This window comes from Nerophis lumbriciformis, linkage group LG17, assembly GCF_033978685.3.
Source record: "Nerophis lumbriciformis linkage group LG17, RoL_Nlum_v2.1, whole genome shotgun sequence".
NCBI classification, from domain to species: domain Eukaryota; kingdom Metazoa; phylum Chordata; class Actinopteri; order Syngnathiformes; family Syngnathidae; genus Nerophis; species Nerophis lumbriciformis.
This window is the reverse complement of record NC_084564.2, coordinates 2,242,501-2,258,564: the sequence shown is the minus strand read 5'-3', so window position 1 is coordinate 2,258,564 and position 16,064 is coordinate 2,242,501. Positions and strand designations below refer to the sequence as shown.

Here is a 16,064-nt window from a genome sequence, read left to right as displayed (position 1 = left end):
AGGAGGAAACTCCCAACGAGTTCACACGTTTCTGCTCCGTCAAAACTTCCCATAGTGACGTCAAATGTTGCATTGTTCTTTTTTTGCCATGGTGTACTGTTGTGGATGAGAATGGAGTTTTTTGCGTGGATGATGATGTTTCTTTCGTTGCCTGTGATTGAGTCGTAGTCTGAGGCGAAGTCTAGTGCTTGAGTCAGTAGGTCTTGCGTGATGGAAGGGTAAAATTCTTCGATATCAAAGGAGATAAAGTTGTGCTGTTGTTTGTCTTGGATGTTGTTGAACCATTTGATTACTGCTGCTGTATTTCTCCATTGGTTGAGTGGTGTTTTGTCCTTGATTTTTGTGTTGACTCTGTCCAGGATTCTTTTGCTGATTTTTCCTATTTCAGATTTAGTTGGATTTATTAGTCGGCATGTTGGGTTATTTGCGAAGTTGGGTTTGTGGTCCTTCAATGTGATGAAGGCTTCCTTGTTGGCTGTGGCGTCCACCCTGTCCTCAATGTCCAGTTCAGCCGCGATCCTTTTATTTTCCAGGTGGATATATATATATATATATATATATATATATATATATATATATATATATATATATATATATATATATATATATATATATATATATATATATATATATATATATATATATATATATATATATGAATATAAATGTTTAATCGCCTCATGATAATATTACCATTTTTGGCCTCCGATCTCTATCAGATTTTTTTGGCCTCAGATCCGATCCGATTTCAAGTCCTGATCCGATACTTGGACAATACATCATAAAAGTATAGTAAATACAATACCACAATAACATGTTTTTATGAAGTTTATCTTATCACCAGTGTTTGAAAAAAAACGGTGTTACTAACGCGGTTCCTTTTACGAGTAACGAGTAATCTAATTACTTTTATGTACGTTACAACACCGGTACAATTGACGTAACGTGGCACAACACTTTTAATGTGGTTTTATGTCAACAAGACAGCGTCAGAAGCATAGCAAGTTCCATTGCAGGAAACCACTTTTTCCTAATGAAAGCGACAAACCAGCACCACACGAAAAATGAACTGGATTACAAACAGGAAGAGGCAACATCACACAGCAAACAACACGCACTCATACGAGCTAGCAAACACACAATATAACCTCTACAATTGCCTATGCATTTGATTATTATATTTTGTATGTACAATTTGATGGATTACTTGCTCTGAATTCAGAAGTCAAGCAGATATTGACGTATTTCTGTTTATTTGAACAAAATCATGAATGATATTTATTGCATTAATAGTTCATATTAATTGATAGATGTGGGACAGGGGTTACTGCATCTGCCTCACAATACGAAGGTCCTGGGTTCGATACCTGGCTCGGGGTCTTTCTGTGTGGAGTTTGCATGTTCTCCCTGTGACTGCGTGGGTTCTACTCCGGCTTCCTCCCACCTCCAAAGACATGCACCTGGGGATAGGCTCCTCCCACCTCCAAAGGCATGCACCTGGGGATAGGTTGATTGGCAACACTAAATGGTCCCTAGTGTGTGAATGTTGTCTATCTGTGTTGGCCCTGTGATGAGGTGGCGACTTGTCCAGGGTGTACCCCGCCTTCTGCCCGAATGCAGCTGAGATAGGCGACCCCGAAAGGGACAAGCGGTAGAAAAATGGATGGAATTGATTTTTTTTTTCTGTCAAAATGGAAAGAGCAAATCCATTTATGAAGTACTTTATTGACGCACATTGGCCTTGAGTTTGTAAGCAAACGTTGATAAAAGTTTGTTTGTTTGTGTGCAGGCACCACAGAGCGCGTGTGTCTGGTCCAAGGCACGGTGGAGGCGCTGAACGGCGTTCACGACTTCATCGCCGAGAAAGTGCGAGAGATGCCTCAAAGCAGCCAGAAGTCCGAACCTGTCAGCATCCTGCAACCTCAAACCACCGTCAACCCCGACCGCATCAAACAGGTCAGTTCCTTTCGACCTCACTCTTTTCTACCCTTACTTTTATTAGGGCCCGCATGGCCCATTGCATAAGGACTCCCAAAGGGAGTCCTTATGCAATGGGACATAAGGACCTATTGAATTTCTAAGGTTTTATTAGGGACCGCAATGTCCCTTTGGGACAGAGGACCCTATTGTATTTCGTGCGTTTTATTATTATTATTATTCCGCCGCCTCTTTGAACTGTAATTTGACCCCCTTAACATGCTTCAAAACTCACCATATTTGACACACACATCAGGACTGGCAAAAATTGCCATCTAATCAAAAAACCAAACCCCAAAACTCAAAATTGCGCTCTAGCGCCCCCGAGGAAAAAACACAGACAAAACTGCTTGTAACGTCCGGTAGGAATGTCGTAAAGACATGAAACAAAAACCTCTATGTAGGTCTCACTTAGGGTCTCACTAGATTTCGTACAATGACATCCATCAGCAAAAATCAACAGGAAGTTTGCAATTCCCCCTTCAAAACAAAATTTTAGTAAAAACAGTCACTTTTGCCTCTTTGAGCTGTAATTTGACCTCCTTAACATGCTTCAAAACTCACCATATTTGACACACACATCAGGACTGGCAAAAATTGCCATCTAATCAAAAAACCAAACCCCAAAACTCAAAATTGCGCTCTAGCGCCCCCGAGGAAAAAACACAGACAAAACTGCTTGTAACGTCCGGTAGGAATGTCGTAAAGACATGAAACAAAAACCTCTATGTAGGTCTCACTTAGACCTAGATTTCATACAATGACATCCATCAGCAAAAATCAACAGGAAGTTTGCAATTCCCCCTTCAAAACAACATTTTAGTAAAAACAGTCACTTTTGCCTCTTTGAGCTGTAATTTGACCTCCTTAACATGCTTCAAAACTCACCAAACTGGACACAAACATCAGGACTGGCAAAAATTGCGATCTAATAAAAAAACCTAACCCCAAAACTCAAAATTGCGCTCTAGCGCCCCCTAGGAAGAAAACGCAGACAAAACTGCCTGTAACTTCCAGTAGGAATGTCTTAGAGACATGAAACAAAAACCTCTATGTAGGTCTCACTTAGACCTACATTTCGTGTATTGACAACCCCCAACTAAAATAAACAGGAAGTTTGCAATTCCCCCTTCAAAACAAAAGTTTTGTAAAAACGTTATCTCCTCTGAGCGCATTTGTCGTGTCGGCTTCAAACTAGCACAGGAGAGAGATTTAACCCTTGTGATTAGAAGTTGACCAAAGAGTTTTAATTACTGCTCCGGTTTGGACTTTATATGCCGTCAAAGTCGGTTCCGTCCATCGCTGCTTGCAGCTTTAATTATTATTATTATACCGACCGCCTCTTTGAGCTGCAATTTGACCCACTTAACATGCTTCAAAACTCACCATATTTGACGCACACATCAGGACCTGCGAAAATTGCCTTTTGATGAAAAAACCAAACCCCAAAAATCAAATTTGCACTCTAGCGCCCCCTACGACAAAAAAAAACTAGACTGCCTGTAACTCCCACTAGGAAGGTCGGAGAGACATGAAACAAAAACCTTTATGTAGGTCTGACTTAGACCTACATTTCATAATAGTATATTCTCGGGCAAAAATCAACAGGAAGTTGGCAATTCCCCCTTCAAGACAAAAAAGTACTAAAAACAGTCACTTTTGCCTCTTTGAGCTATAATTTGACCCCCTTAACATGCTTCAAAACTCACCAAACTGAACACACACATCAGTAATATACGGCAAAACTTTTTATCAAAAAACCAAACCTCAAAACTCAAAATTGCGCTCTAGCGCCCCCTACGGAAAAAAAAAAACTAGACTGCCTGTAACTCCCACTAGGAAGGTCGGAGAGACATGAAACAAAAACCTTTATGTAGGTGTGACTTAGACCTAGATTTCATAATAGTATATTCTCGGGCAAAAATCAACAGGAAGTTGGCAATTCCCCCTTCAAGACAAAAAAAGTACTAAAAACAGTCACTTTTGCCTCTTTGAGCTGTATTTTGACCCCCTTAACATGCTTCAAAACTCACCAAACTGAACACACACATCAGGACTGGCTAAAATTGCGATCTAATAAAAAAACCTAACCCCAAATCTAGCGCAATTTTTTAATAAAACGCACAAAAAACTGCTCCTCGGAAGAAAGAAATGACAAAACTGCCTGTAACTCCCACTGGGAAGGTCGGAGAGACATGAAACAAAAACCTCTATGTAGGTCTCACTTAGACCTACATTTCATAGATTGACAACCCCCAGCAAAAATCAACAGGAAGTTTGCTATTCCCCCTTCAAAACAAATTTTTTGTAAAAACCGGTCACCTTCCTTCAAAAACGAACTCCTCTGAGCGCGTTTGTCGTTTTGGCTTCAAACTAACACAGGAGAGAGATTGAACCCTTGTGATTACAACGACAGAAGCGCTTTTTCCTAACTGCTCCGGTTTTGATTTTATGAGCCTTCAAAGAACCGCTGCGCTGCTGTTTTTTTAAGATGGCTGCTTAAAAGCAGGAAGCACCAACGTGCCCACACAATGCAGACAAGGTAGGTACACTAGACAAAAGTATTGGGACACTTAAGACTAAAAGTAGACAAAAGTATTGGGACACGTATTACTACCACTGGACAAAAGTATTGGGACAATTACGACGAAAACTGGACAAAAGTATTGGGACACTTGGGACTACAACTTGACAAAAGTATTGGGACACTTATGACTACCACTGGCCAAAAGTATTGGGACACTCACACTGGACAAAAGTATTGGGACACTTAGGACTTTTACTTGACAAAAGTATTGGGACACTTAGGACTACCACTGGACAAAAGTATTGGGACACCTATACTGGACAAAAGTATTGTGACACTCACACTGGACAAAAGTATTGGGACACTTCGGACTAAACGTAGACAAAAGTATTGGGACACTTAGGACGAAAACTGAACAAAAATATTGGGACACTTAGGACTACCACTGGACAAAAGTATTGGGACACCTATACTGGACAAAAGTATTGGGACACTTACAACTACAACTTGACAAAAGTATTGGGACACTTGGGACTAACACTGGACAAAAGTATTGGGACACTTGGGACTAACACTGGACAAAAGTATTGCGACACTTAGGACTTTTACTTGACAAAAGTATTGGGACACTTAGGAATACCACTGGACAAAAGTATTGGGACACCTATACTGGACAAAAGTATTGTGACACTCACACTGGACAAAAGTATTGGGACACTTCGGACTAAACGTAGACAAAAGTATTGGGACACTTAGGACGAAAACTGAACAAAAATATTGGGACACTTAGGACTACCACTGGACAAAAGTATTGGGACACCTATACTGGACAAAAGTATTGGGACACTTACAACTACAACTTGACAAAAGTATTGGGACACTTGGGACTAAAACTGGACAAAAGTATTGGGACACTTGGGACTAACACTGGACAAAAGTATTGGGACACTTAGGACTAGCACCTGCCAAGTTTGCGGGCCCGACCAACGCTGCTTGCAGCTTAAATTCTTTCTGTTTTTTCTGTTCTGTTCCCTTCTTTTCGTGTGCGTGTGGGACTTTGACATGTGAGCCACGAGGGCCCGGAAGAGTTAAAAGAGGGGAAGGGGAAGTGATGACAGGGAGGAGATTTGGAGTGAGGTCTGAAAACAGTCACAAAGTGCTAAATGAAGTTGAGGTTAGGTTTAGAGGTGGGTCTCACATTAGGCCTGGATTCAGGGTTTTGGTTGTAGTTGAGCCTGGGATTAAGATCGGGGTTTTGGTCAGAGCGCGATATAGGGACTTTGTTAGGAGTAGGGTGCAGGGAAAAAAAAGGGTTTGGTTGGGTTTTAGGTTGGGGTTAGGGTTATCGGTGTGGGTTTTGGTGTGAGCTGGGGTTAAGGTTTTCGTTAGGAGTAGGGATAGTGTTATGTAACACTTGCAATGCTACCTTGTACCCTTTTGTTATTGTAGGTGAGGCAGCGTAGTTTCCTGTAACTGCAATGTTGGGACGAAGAAGAAGCAGAATGATTCTTGGTGCATCGTAACTTAGGGAGTACAACAACGTCTGGAGGTGTACACACAATTTGAACAATTATTTGCATTTAATTGCAAACTTTTGTAACTGTGCACAACATATAACATAATATATATATACTAGAGATGCGCGGTTTGCGGGCACAACCGCGGAGTCCGCGGATTATCCGCGGATCGGGCGGTTGAAATTTAAAAAAATTTGATTTTATCCGCGGGTCGGGTCGGGTCGGGTCGGGTCGGGCGGTTGAAATAAAAAAAAATTAGATTTTAAATAGATTCAGGCGGGTGGCAGTTAAACCAATTGGGAAATATATATACATAGTTAAATGTTGTTACCCACATACGAAAAACGAGCAGGCACCTGCAGCATATGCCACAACAGAAGAAGAAGAAAAAAAGGGATGGACACTTTTACGGGGCGGAGAAGGGACGCCTCGCCGGGGTCCGGGACCGAGGCCCCTTCCCCCGAGAGGGCCCCACCGGGAGCCGTAGCTGAGGCGATCCGCGAGAAGGGCCCGACGCACGTCCAGGGTCACCACCGCGGCCACCGCACCGACGCCCCGCCTCGTCCGCCTTCGCGGGGGCGCGTAACAGGGGTCACTCCGCGCGCAGTGCGCTCACGAAAGAGGTGGGGCTCACCCTGGTTGATATAGACAGCAGCTAGGACGGTGGCCATGGAAGTCGGAACCCGCTAAGGAGTGTGTAACAACCCACCTGCCGAATCAACTAGCCCTGAAAATGGATGGCGCTGGAGCGTCGGGCCCATACCCGGCCGTCGCCGGCAGCGAGACGCGCTTGGAGGTGCGCTCAGCGCGGCTCCCATATGATTGCGCACTGGTGTGCGTCTGGGTCGTGACAGCGTGGCACGTGAATGTCTGTGCTGCATTGGATCAGTCTGCTTTCTTTAACAGGCAAAAGCTTTATAACCTCACTAATGCCTTGCATCGTCTATATTAGATATATAACAACGGGCGGGTGCGGTTCTGATTAAATGTTAGAACGGGTGGATGGCGGATGGTTGACAACTTTCTGATGCGGTTGCGGATGAAATAATTGCCTATCCGCGCATCTCTAATATATACTGTTGGCTTGAAATCTAAATGTGGTGGTGGAGGCGTGGTTAGGAGTGTGGTCAATGCGTGATGTGTAAAACATCATCTATGCAACATTTTGACTAAAGAACCACCATTACATGTTATGTAGACCAAAGGGAAGTGTTATAAGTTTAGAAAAAAAATCATATCATATAATTTGCATAATTGTTGATGATGCATTGATATATATATATTTTATTTTGTAATGCTAAAAATGTTTTCCATACATTTAAAAACAAGTATTTTCTTTTAGTCATTAGTATAAACATATTTTTGTTATATTGTTTTTCTCTATTCTTATAATTGTTATTATAACAACAATATTGTATACCAGTGGAAGCTGCTGGTCTTTCAAGAAGGGGAAGATATTTTTCAGCTACTCTTTAAACATGAGCACAGTCTCCAATAACGTATACCCCCGTACCGAAACAGTTCAATACAAATACACGTACCGTTACACCCCTCGTTTCGGGTTGTTGTTTAGGGTTAGGGTTTTGGTTAGGGTCGGGAACAGGGTCAGGACTGGGGTTAGAGTTGGGGTTAGTTTCAGGTTGAAATGAGGGTTTTGGTTAACCCCAGTAAAACAAAAGTATTTCAGCAAATAATGAACTAAACACGACTTACGATGTCATGGAAGGAATGATGAGGTCACTATGTCCAAAAATAAAGCTGTTAAATGTACGTGATATGTGATGCTGTAGTATGCTAATAGCTAAGCTAGTTAGCCTTATGCTGTAAAAGAGTGAGAAGGATTATTTATACACAGACTGACTCCAGTCTATTTCAGGTGGGCCTTCTCAAAGTTGTTGGGCGCGTGCGGCTGTCGCTGCATGTGTTGACTGCGAGACAAAGGAGACAATAGGACGTGTTTGTGCGCAGGAATGAGGGCGGCTTGATTGATAGGCGGCGGCGATAAGAAAGCAACTGGAAGCGGGTCTCGTTAGCCAGCAGCTGCCGCCGTCGCCAGCTGCTGGTGCTGGAAAAGACCGGTGCCATGACGCCGCGTAACTGAGCTGATTTATGAGGCAAATACATTTTTTTGCTTAACCTTATGAGTGAGGTGCTGGCAATTGATGAGATGCAAACTTTTATATGCGACATAAGTTGAAATACCACCAGGATACTTTACTTTTGGATCCATGAACATCTTGTTCAGCTTTTGGTGGCGTCCTTCATTCACTCTGATGTGAACGCCCCCGGTCAGTGGCCGCTTCCTGCCGCCATTTCCTGTGACCTTTCACCCTGGGCACCGGCACCTGTTTCCTACTTCCTGTTTTTGCCGCTGCTCGCAGGAAGTTTTCCCAAAGTTCTGCCTCGCTGTTCCTAAAAGCACTAACCCCACCTTCAGGCGAGGGTCAAAATACCAGAAACACTTCTCAGCGTGCGAGTGCTGAAGTCGTCACTTCATGCGGCGAAGGACACCAAGGCTACCTTTGACCTTTCACCTCCAGCGGGCTGGTCGTAGGAATCAATCAATCAATCAATCAATGTTTATTTATATAGCGCTAAATCACAAGTGTCTCAAAGGGCTGCACAAGCCACAACGACATCCTCGGTACAAAGCCCACATAAGGGCAAGGAAGGGTTAGGGTTAGGGTTAGGGTTAACTTAAAAAAAATTAAAAAATTAAAACAAAATGTTTTAAGTTAAAACATGATTTTCAAGGTAAAAAATGATTTTCAAGGTAAAAAAAAATTTTCAAGGTAACATTTTTTTTTCAAGGTAAAAAATTTTTTTCAAGGTAAAAAATGATTTTCAAGGTACAAAAACATTTTCAAGGTAAAATATTTTTTTCAAGGTAAAATTTTTTTTTCAAGGTAAAAAATGATTTTCAAGGTACAAAAAAATTTTCAAGGTAAAATTTTTTTTTCAAGGTAAAAATTTTTTTTCAAGGTAAAAAATGATTTTCAAGGTACAAAAACATTTTCAAGGTAAAATATTTTTTTCAAGGTAAAATTTTTTTTTCAAGGTAAAAAATGATTTTCAAGGTACAAAAAAATTTTCAAGGTAAAATTTTTTTTTCAAGGTAAAACATTTTTTTCAGGGTAAAAAATGATTTTCAAGGTACAAAAACATTTTCAAGGTAAAATTTTTTTTTCAAGGTAAAAAATGATTTTCAAGGTACAAAAAAATTTTCAAGGTAAAAAATGATTTTCAAATTTTTTTTATTTTTCAAAAATGTTTTTAAATTTTTTTATTTTTTTTATTTTTTTTTTAATTTGTAAAATGTTTTAAACTTTTTTTATTTTTTTTTTATTTTTTAAAACAATTTAAAACAATTTTAAATGTTTTTAATTTTTTTAAACAATTTTAACAATTAACATTTTTTTTAGGGTTAAGGTTAGGGTTAGGGTTAGGGTTACGATTAGGGTTAGGGTTAGGGTAAAAAAAAATGTAAAAAGTTAAAAAATTTAAAAAAAAATTTAAATTTTTTTTTTTTTTAAATATATATTTTTTTTAATTTTAAATAATTAAAAAGAAAAAAATAATAATAATAATAATAAAATAAATAATTAAAAAAAATTTAAAATTTTTTTTTAAGTTAAAACATGGTTTTCAAGGTAAAAAATTATTTTCAAGGTACAAAAAAATTTTCAAGGTAAAAAATGATTTTCAAATTTTTTTAATTTTTCAAAAATGTTTTTACATTTTTTTATTTTTTTTTTAATTTGTAAAATTTTTTAAACTTTTTTTATTTTTTATTTATTTTTTAAAACAATTTAAAACAATTTTAAATGTTTTTAATTTTTTTAAACAATTTTAACAATTAACATTTTTTTTAGGGTTAAGGTTAGGGTTAGGGTTAGGGTTACGATTAGGGTTAGGGTTAGGGTAAAATTTTTTTTAAAAAGTTAAAAAATTTAAAAAAAAATTTAATTTTTTTTTTTTTTTTAAATATATATTTTTTTTAATTTTAAATAATTAAAAAGAAAAAAATAATAATAATAATAATAAAATAAATAATTAAAAAAAATTTAAAAAAATTTAAAAATTAAAAAAAAAATTTTTAAGTTAAAACATGGTTTTCAAGGTAAAAAATTATTTTCAAGGTACAAAAAAATTTTCAAGGTAAAAAATGATTTTCAAATTTTTTTAATTTTTCAAAAATGTTTTTACATTTTTTTATTTTTTTTATTTTTTTTTTAATTTGTAAAATTTTTTAAACTTTTTTTATTTTTTATTTATTTTTTAAAACAATTTAAAACAATTTTAAATGTTTTTAATTTTTTTAAACAATTTTAACAATTAACATTTTTTTTAGGGTTAAGGTTAGGGTTAGGGTTAGGGTTAAGATTAGGGTTAGGGTAAAAATTTTTTAAAAAGTTAAAAAATTAAAAAAAAAAATTACAATTTTTTTTTTTTTTAAATATATATATTTTTTAATTTTAAATAATTAAAAAGAAAAAAATAATAATAATAATAATAAAATAAATAATTAAAAAATTTTAAAAAAAAATTAAAAATTAAAAAAAAATTTTTTAAGTTAAAACATGGTTTTCAAGGTAAAAAATTATTTTCAAGGTACAAAAAAATTTTCAAGGTAAAATTTTTTTTTCAAGTTAAAAAATGATTTTCAAATTTTTTTAATTTTTAAAAAATGTTTTGCTAAGCCAGGAAGGGTTTGGCGGCGGCTTTTCACGGAGGGGAAAGTCCGAAACACGGAGCTCGGAGCACAGCAGGCTCACACTTCCTGTCACGTGATCTTGGGGGCAAAGCATTGTGGGGTGGCAGGAAGCTGTGTGTGTGTGTGTGTGTGTGTGTGTGTGTGTGTGTGTGTGTGTGTGAGACAAATAAGGAAGCAGGAAGTGATGACAGGATGGAGGAAGGGAATGTTGTGTAGAAGTGAAGAAAAAGGAGGACAAAGACATGCTGGGTTAGTGAGTGTGCTGTAAAGATGGTGGATGTGATCATTAGTGAGGGATCGCACTTTGCTGATGTTTGTACTCCCACTTCTTCTTCTGCGCAAAGGAACATGGGTAAAAAAAAAAAAATCCCTTTTCATATTTTTTCCTTGTCAAAACCTCCCCAGACTTGTCCATTCCTTTGTGCCAAACATTTATTGGTTAACTATTATAGTGTTTTTGTTAACTGTTAGTTACGTTATTAACTATTATATGTTACGAACTATTATAGTTGTTATTAACTATTATAGTTATGTTATTAACTATTTTAGTTTTTATGTTATTAACTATCAGAGTCTTCATGTTATTATAGTTTTTGTATTATTAAATCGTATAGTTTTTGTGTTATTATAGTTTTTTTTAATTATGAATGAATGAATGAATGAATGTATTGTGTCAGACAGACATATATAGCAACACTTCATCACTCTTTGTCATGTGACAGACATGCAACAACACCCACCCAAAAGACATACGGGAAAAAAGCAAGAATGTTTATCCATGTCCCGCCCCTAATTTACTATCAACTTATACTCTATGTTGGTTATATATGTTGATTATACATGTTGATTATATATGTTGGTTATATATGTTGGTTATATATGTTGGTTATATATGTTGGTTATATATGTTGATTATATATGTTGGTTATATATGTTGGTTATATATGTTGGTTATATATGTTGGTTATATATGTTGGTTATATATGTTGGTTATATATGTTGATTATATATGTTGGTTATATATGTTAATTATATATGTTGGTTATATATGTTGATTATATATGTTGGTTATATATGTTGATTATATATGTTGGTTATATATGTTGGTTATATATGTTGATTATATATGTTGATTATATATGTTGGTTATATATGTTGATTATATATGTTGGTTATACATGTTGATTATATATGTTGGTTATACATGTTGATTATATATGTTGGTTATATATGTTGATTATATATGTTGGTTATACATGTTGATTATATATGTTGGTTATATATGTTGATTATATATGTTGGTTATACATGTTGATTATATATGTTGGTTATATATGTTGATTATATATGTTGGTTATATATGTTGATTATATATGTTGGTTATACATGTTGATTATATATGTTGGTTATATATGTTGATTATATATGTTGGTTATACATGTTGATTATATATGTTGGTTATATATGTTGATTATATATGTTGATTATACATGTTGGTTATATATGTTGATTATATATGTTGGTTATATATGTTGGTTATATATATGTTGGTTATATATGTTGATTATATATGTTGGTTATACATGTTGGTTATATATGTTGGTTATACATGTTGATTATATATGTTGGTTATACATGTTGATTATATATGTTGGTTATATATGTTGATTATATATGTTGATTATATATGTTGATTATATATGTTGGTTATATATGTTGATTATATATGTTGGTTATACATGTTGATTATATATGTTGGTTATATATGTTGGTTATATATGTTGGTTATATATGTTGGTTATATATGTTGATTATATATGTTGGTTATATATGTTGATTATATATGTTGGTTATATATGTTGGTTATACATGTTGATTATATATGTTGGTTATATATGTTGATTATATATGTTGGTTATATATGTTGATTATATATGTTGGTTATATATGTTGATTATATATGTTGATTATACATGTTGATTATATATGTTGGTTATATATGTTGGTTATATATGTTGGTTATACATGTTGATTATATATGTTGGTTATATATGTTGATTATATATGTTGGTTATACATGTTGGTTATATATGTTGGTTATATATGTTGATTATATATGTTGGTTATACATGTTGATTATATATGTTGATTATATATGTTGGTTATACATGTTGATTATATATGTTGATTATATATGTTGGTTATATATGTTGATTATATATGTTGGTTATACATGTTGATTATATATGTTGGTTATATATGTTGGTTATACATGTTGATTATATATGTTGGTTATATATGTTGGTTATATATGTTGGTTATATATGTTGGTTATATATGTTGATTATATATGTTGGTTATATATGTTGATTATATATGTTGATTATATATGTTGATTATATATGTTGGTTATATATGTTGGTTATACATGTTGATTATATATGTTGATTATATATGTTGATTATATATGTTGGTTATATATGTTGGTTATATATGTTGGTTATATATGTTGGTTATATATGTTGATTATATATGTTGGTTATATATGTTGGTTATACATGTTGATTATACATGTTGGTTATATATGTTGATTATATATGTTGATTATATATGTTGATTATACATGTTGATTATATATGTTGGTTATATATGTTGGTTATATATGTTGGTTATACATGTTGATTATATATGTTGGTTATATATGTTGATTATATATGTTGGTTATACATGTTGGTTATATATGTTGGTTATATATGTTGGTTATATATGTTGATTATATATGTTGGTTATATATGTTGGTTATATATGTTGGTTATACATGTTGATTATATATGTTGGTTATATATGTTGATTATATATGTTGGTTATATATGTTGATTATATATGTTGGTTATACATGTTGATTATATATGTTGGTTATATATGTTGGTTATATATGTTGATTATATATGTTGGTTATATATGTTGATTATATATGTTGGTTATATATGTTGATTATATATGTTGGTTATACATGTTGATTATATATGTTGGTTATATATGTTGATTATATATGTTGATTATATATGTTGGTTATATATGTTGATTATATATGTTGGTTATATATGTTGATTATATATGTTGGTTATATATGTTGATTATATATGTTGGTTATATATGTTGATTATATATGTTGGTTATACATGTTGATTATATATGTTGGTTATATATGTTGATTATATATGTTGGTTATACATGTTGATTATATATGTTGATTATATATGTTGGTTATACATGTTGATTATATATGTTGGTTATACATGTTGATTATATATGTTGGTAATATATGTTGGTTATATATGTTGGTTATATATGTTGATTATATATGTTGGTTATACATGTTGATTATATATGTTGGTTATATATGTTGATTATATATGTTGGTTATAGATGTTGATTATATATGTTGGTTATATATATGTTGGTTATACATGTTGATTATATATGTTGGTTATATATGTTGATTATATATGTTGGTTATACATGTTGGTTATATATGTTGATTATATATGTTGGTTATACATGTTGATTATATATGTTGGTTATATATGTTGGTTATACATGTTGATTATATATGTTGGTTATATATGTTGGTTATATATGTTGGTTATACATGTTGGTTAAATATGTTGGTTATATATGTTGGTTATATATGTTGGTTATATATGTTGGTTATACATGTTGATTATATATGTTGGTTATATATGTTGGTTATACATGTTGATTATATATGTTGATTATATATGTTGGTTATATATGTTGGTTATACATGTTGATTATATATGTTGGTTATATATGTTGATTATATATGTTGATTATATATGTTGGTTATACATGTTGATTATATATGTTGATTATATATGTTGGTTATATATGTTGATTATATATGTTGGTTATATATGTTGGTTATATATGTTGATTATATATGTTGGTTATATATGTTGATTATATATGTTGGTTATATATGTTGATTATATATGTTGATTATATATGTTGGTTATATATGTTGATTATATATGTTGGTTATATATGTTGATTATATATGTTGGTTATACATGTTGATTATATATGTTGGTTATATATGTTGATTATATATGTTGATTATATATGTTGGTTATATATGTTGATTATATATGTTGGTTATATATGTTGATTATATATGTTGGTTATATATGTTGATTATATATGTTGGTTATATATGTTGATTATATATGTTGGTTATACATGTTGATTATATATGTTGGTTATATATGTTGATTATATATGTTGGTTATACATGTTGATTATATATGTTGATTATATATGTTGGTTATACATGTTGATTATATATGTTGGTTATACATGTTGATTATATATGTTGGTAATATATGTTGGTTATATATGTTGGTTATATATGTTGATTATATATGTTGGTTATACATGTTGATTATATATGTTGGTTATATATGTTGATTATATATGTTGGTTATAGATGTTGATTATATATGTTGGTTATATATATGTTGGTTATACATGTTGATTATATATGTTGGTTATATATGTTGATTATATATGTTGGTTATACATGTTGGTTATATATGTTGATTATATATGTTGGTTATACATGTTGATTATATATGTTGGTTATATATGTTGGTTATACATGTTGATTATATATGTTGGTTATATATGTTGGTTATATATGTTGGTTATACATGTTGGTTAAATATGTTGGTTATATATGTTGGTTATATATGTTGGTTATATATGTTGGTTATACATGTTGATTATATATGTTGGTTATATATGTTGGTTATACATGTTGATTATATATGTTGATTATATATGTTGGTTATATATGTTGGTTATACATGTTGATTATATATGTTGGTTATATATGTTGATTATATATGTTGATTATATATGTTGGTTATACATGTTGATTATATATGTTGATTATATATGTTGGTTATATATGTTGATTATATATGTTGGTTATATATGTTGGTTATATATGTTGATTATATATGTTGGTTATATATGTTGGTTATACATGTTGATTATATATGTTGGTTATATATGTTGATTATATATGTTGGTTATATATGTTGGTTATACATGTTGATTATATACGTAGATTATATATGTTGGTTATATATGTTTGTTATATATGTTGGTTATATATGTTGATTATATATGTTGGTTATACATGTTGATTATATATGTTGGTTATATATGTTGATTATATATGTTGGTTATACATGTTGGTTATACATGTTGGTTATATATGTTGGTTATATGTGTTGATTAT

At 32.9% G+C, this 16,064-nt stretch overlaps 1 protein-coding gene across 5 annotated transcripts in view; it reads left to right on the top strand.

The window, feature by feature from the left end:
- The window catches only part of nova2 (NOVA alternative splicing regulator 2), a 211,979-nt gene that overhangs the window by 188,036 nt on the left and 7,879 nt on the right, over nucleotides 1-16,064 (top strand). For all 5 annotated transcript variants that reach the window (XM_061972216.2, XM_061972218.2, XM_061972215.2 and 2 more), the window contains one exon: nucleotides 1,790-1,956. In XM_061972216.2, coding sequence (XP_061828200.1) covers nucleotides 1,790-1,956 — 167 coding nt within the window. The remainder of the gene's footprint in view (nucleotides 1-1,789; nucleotides 1,957-16,064) is intronic.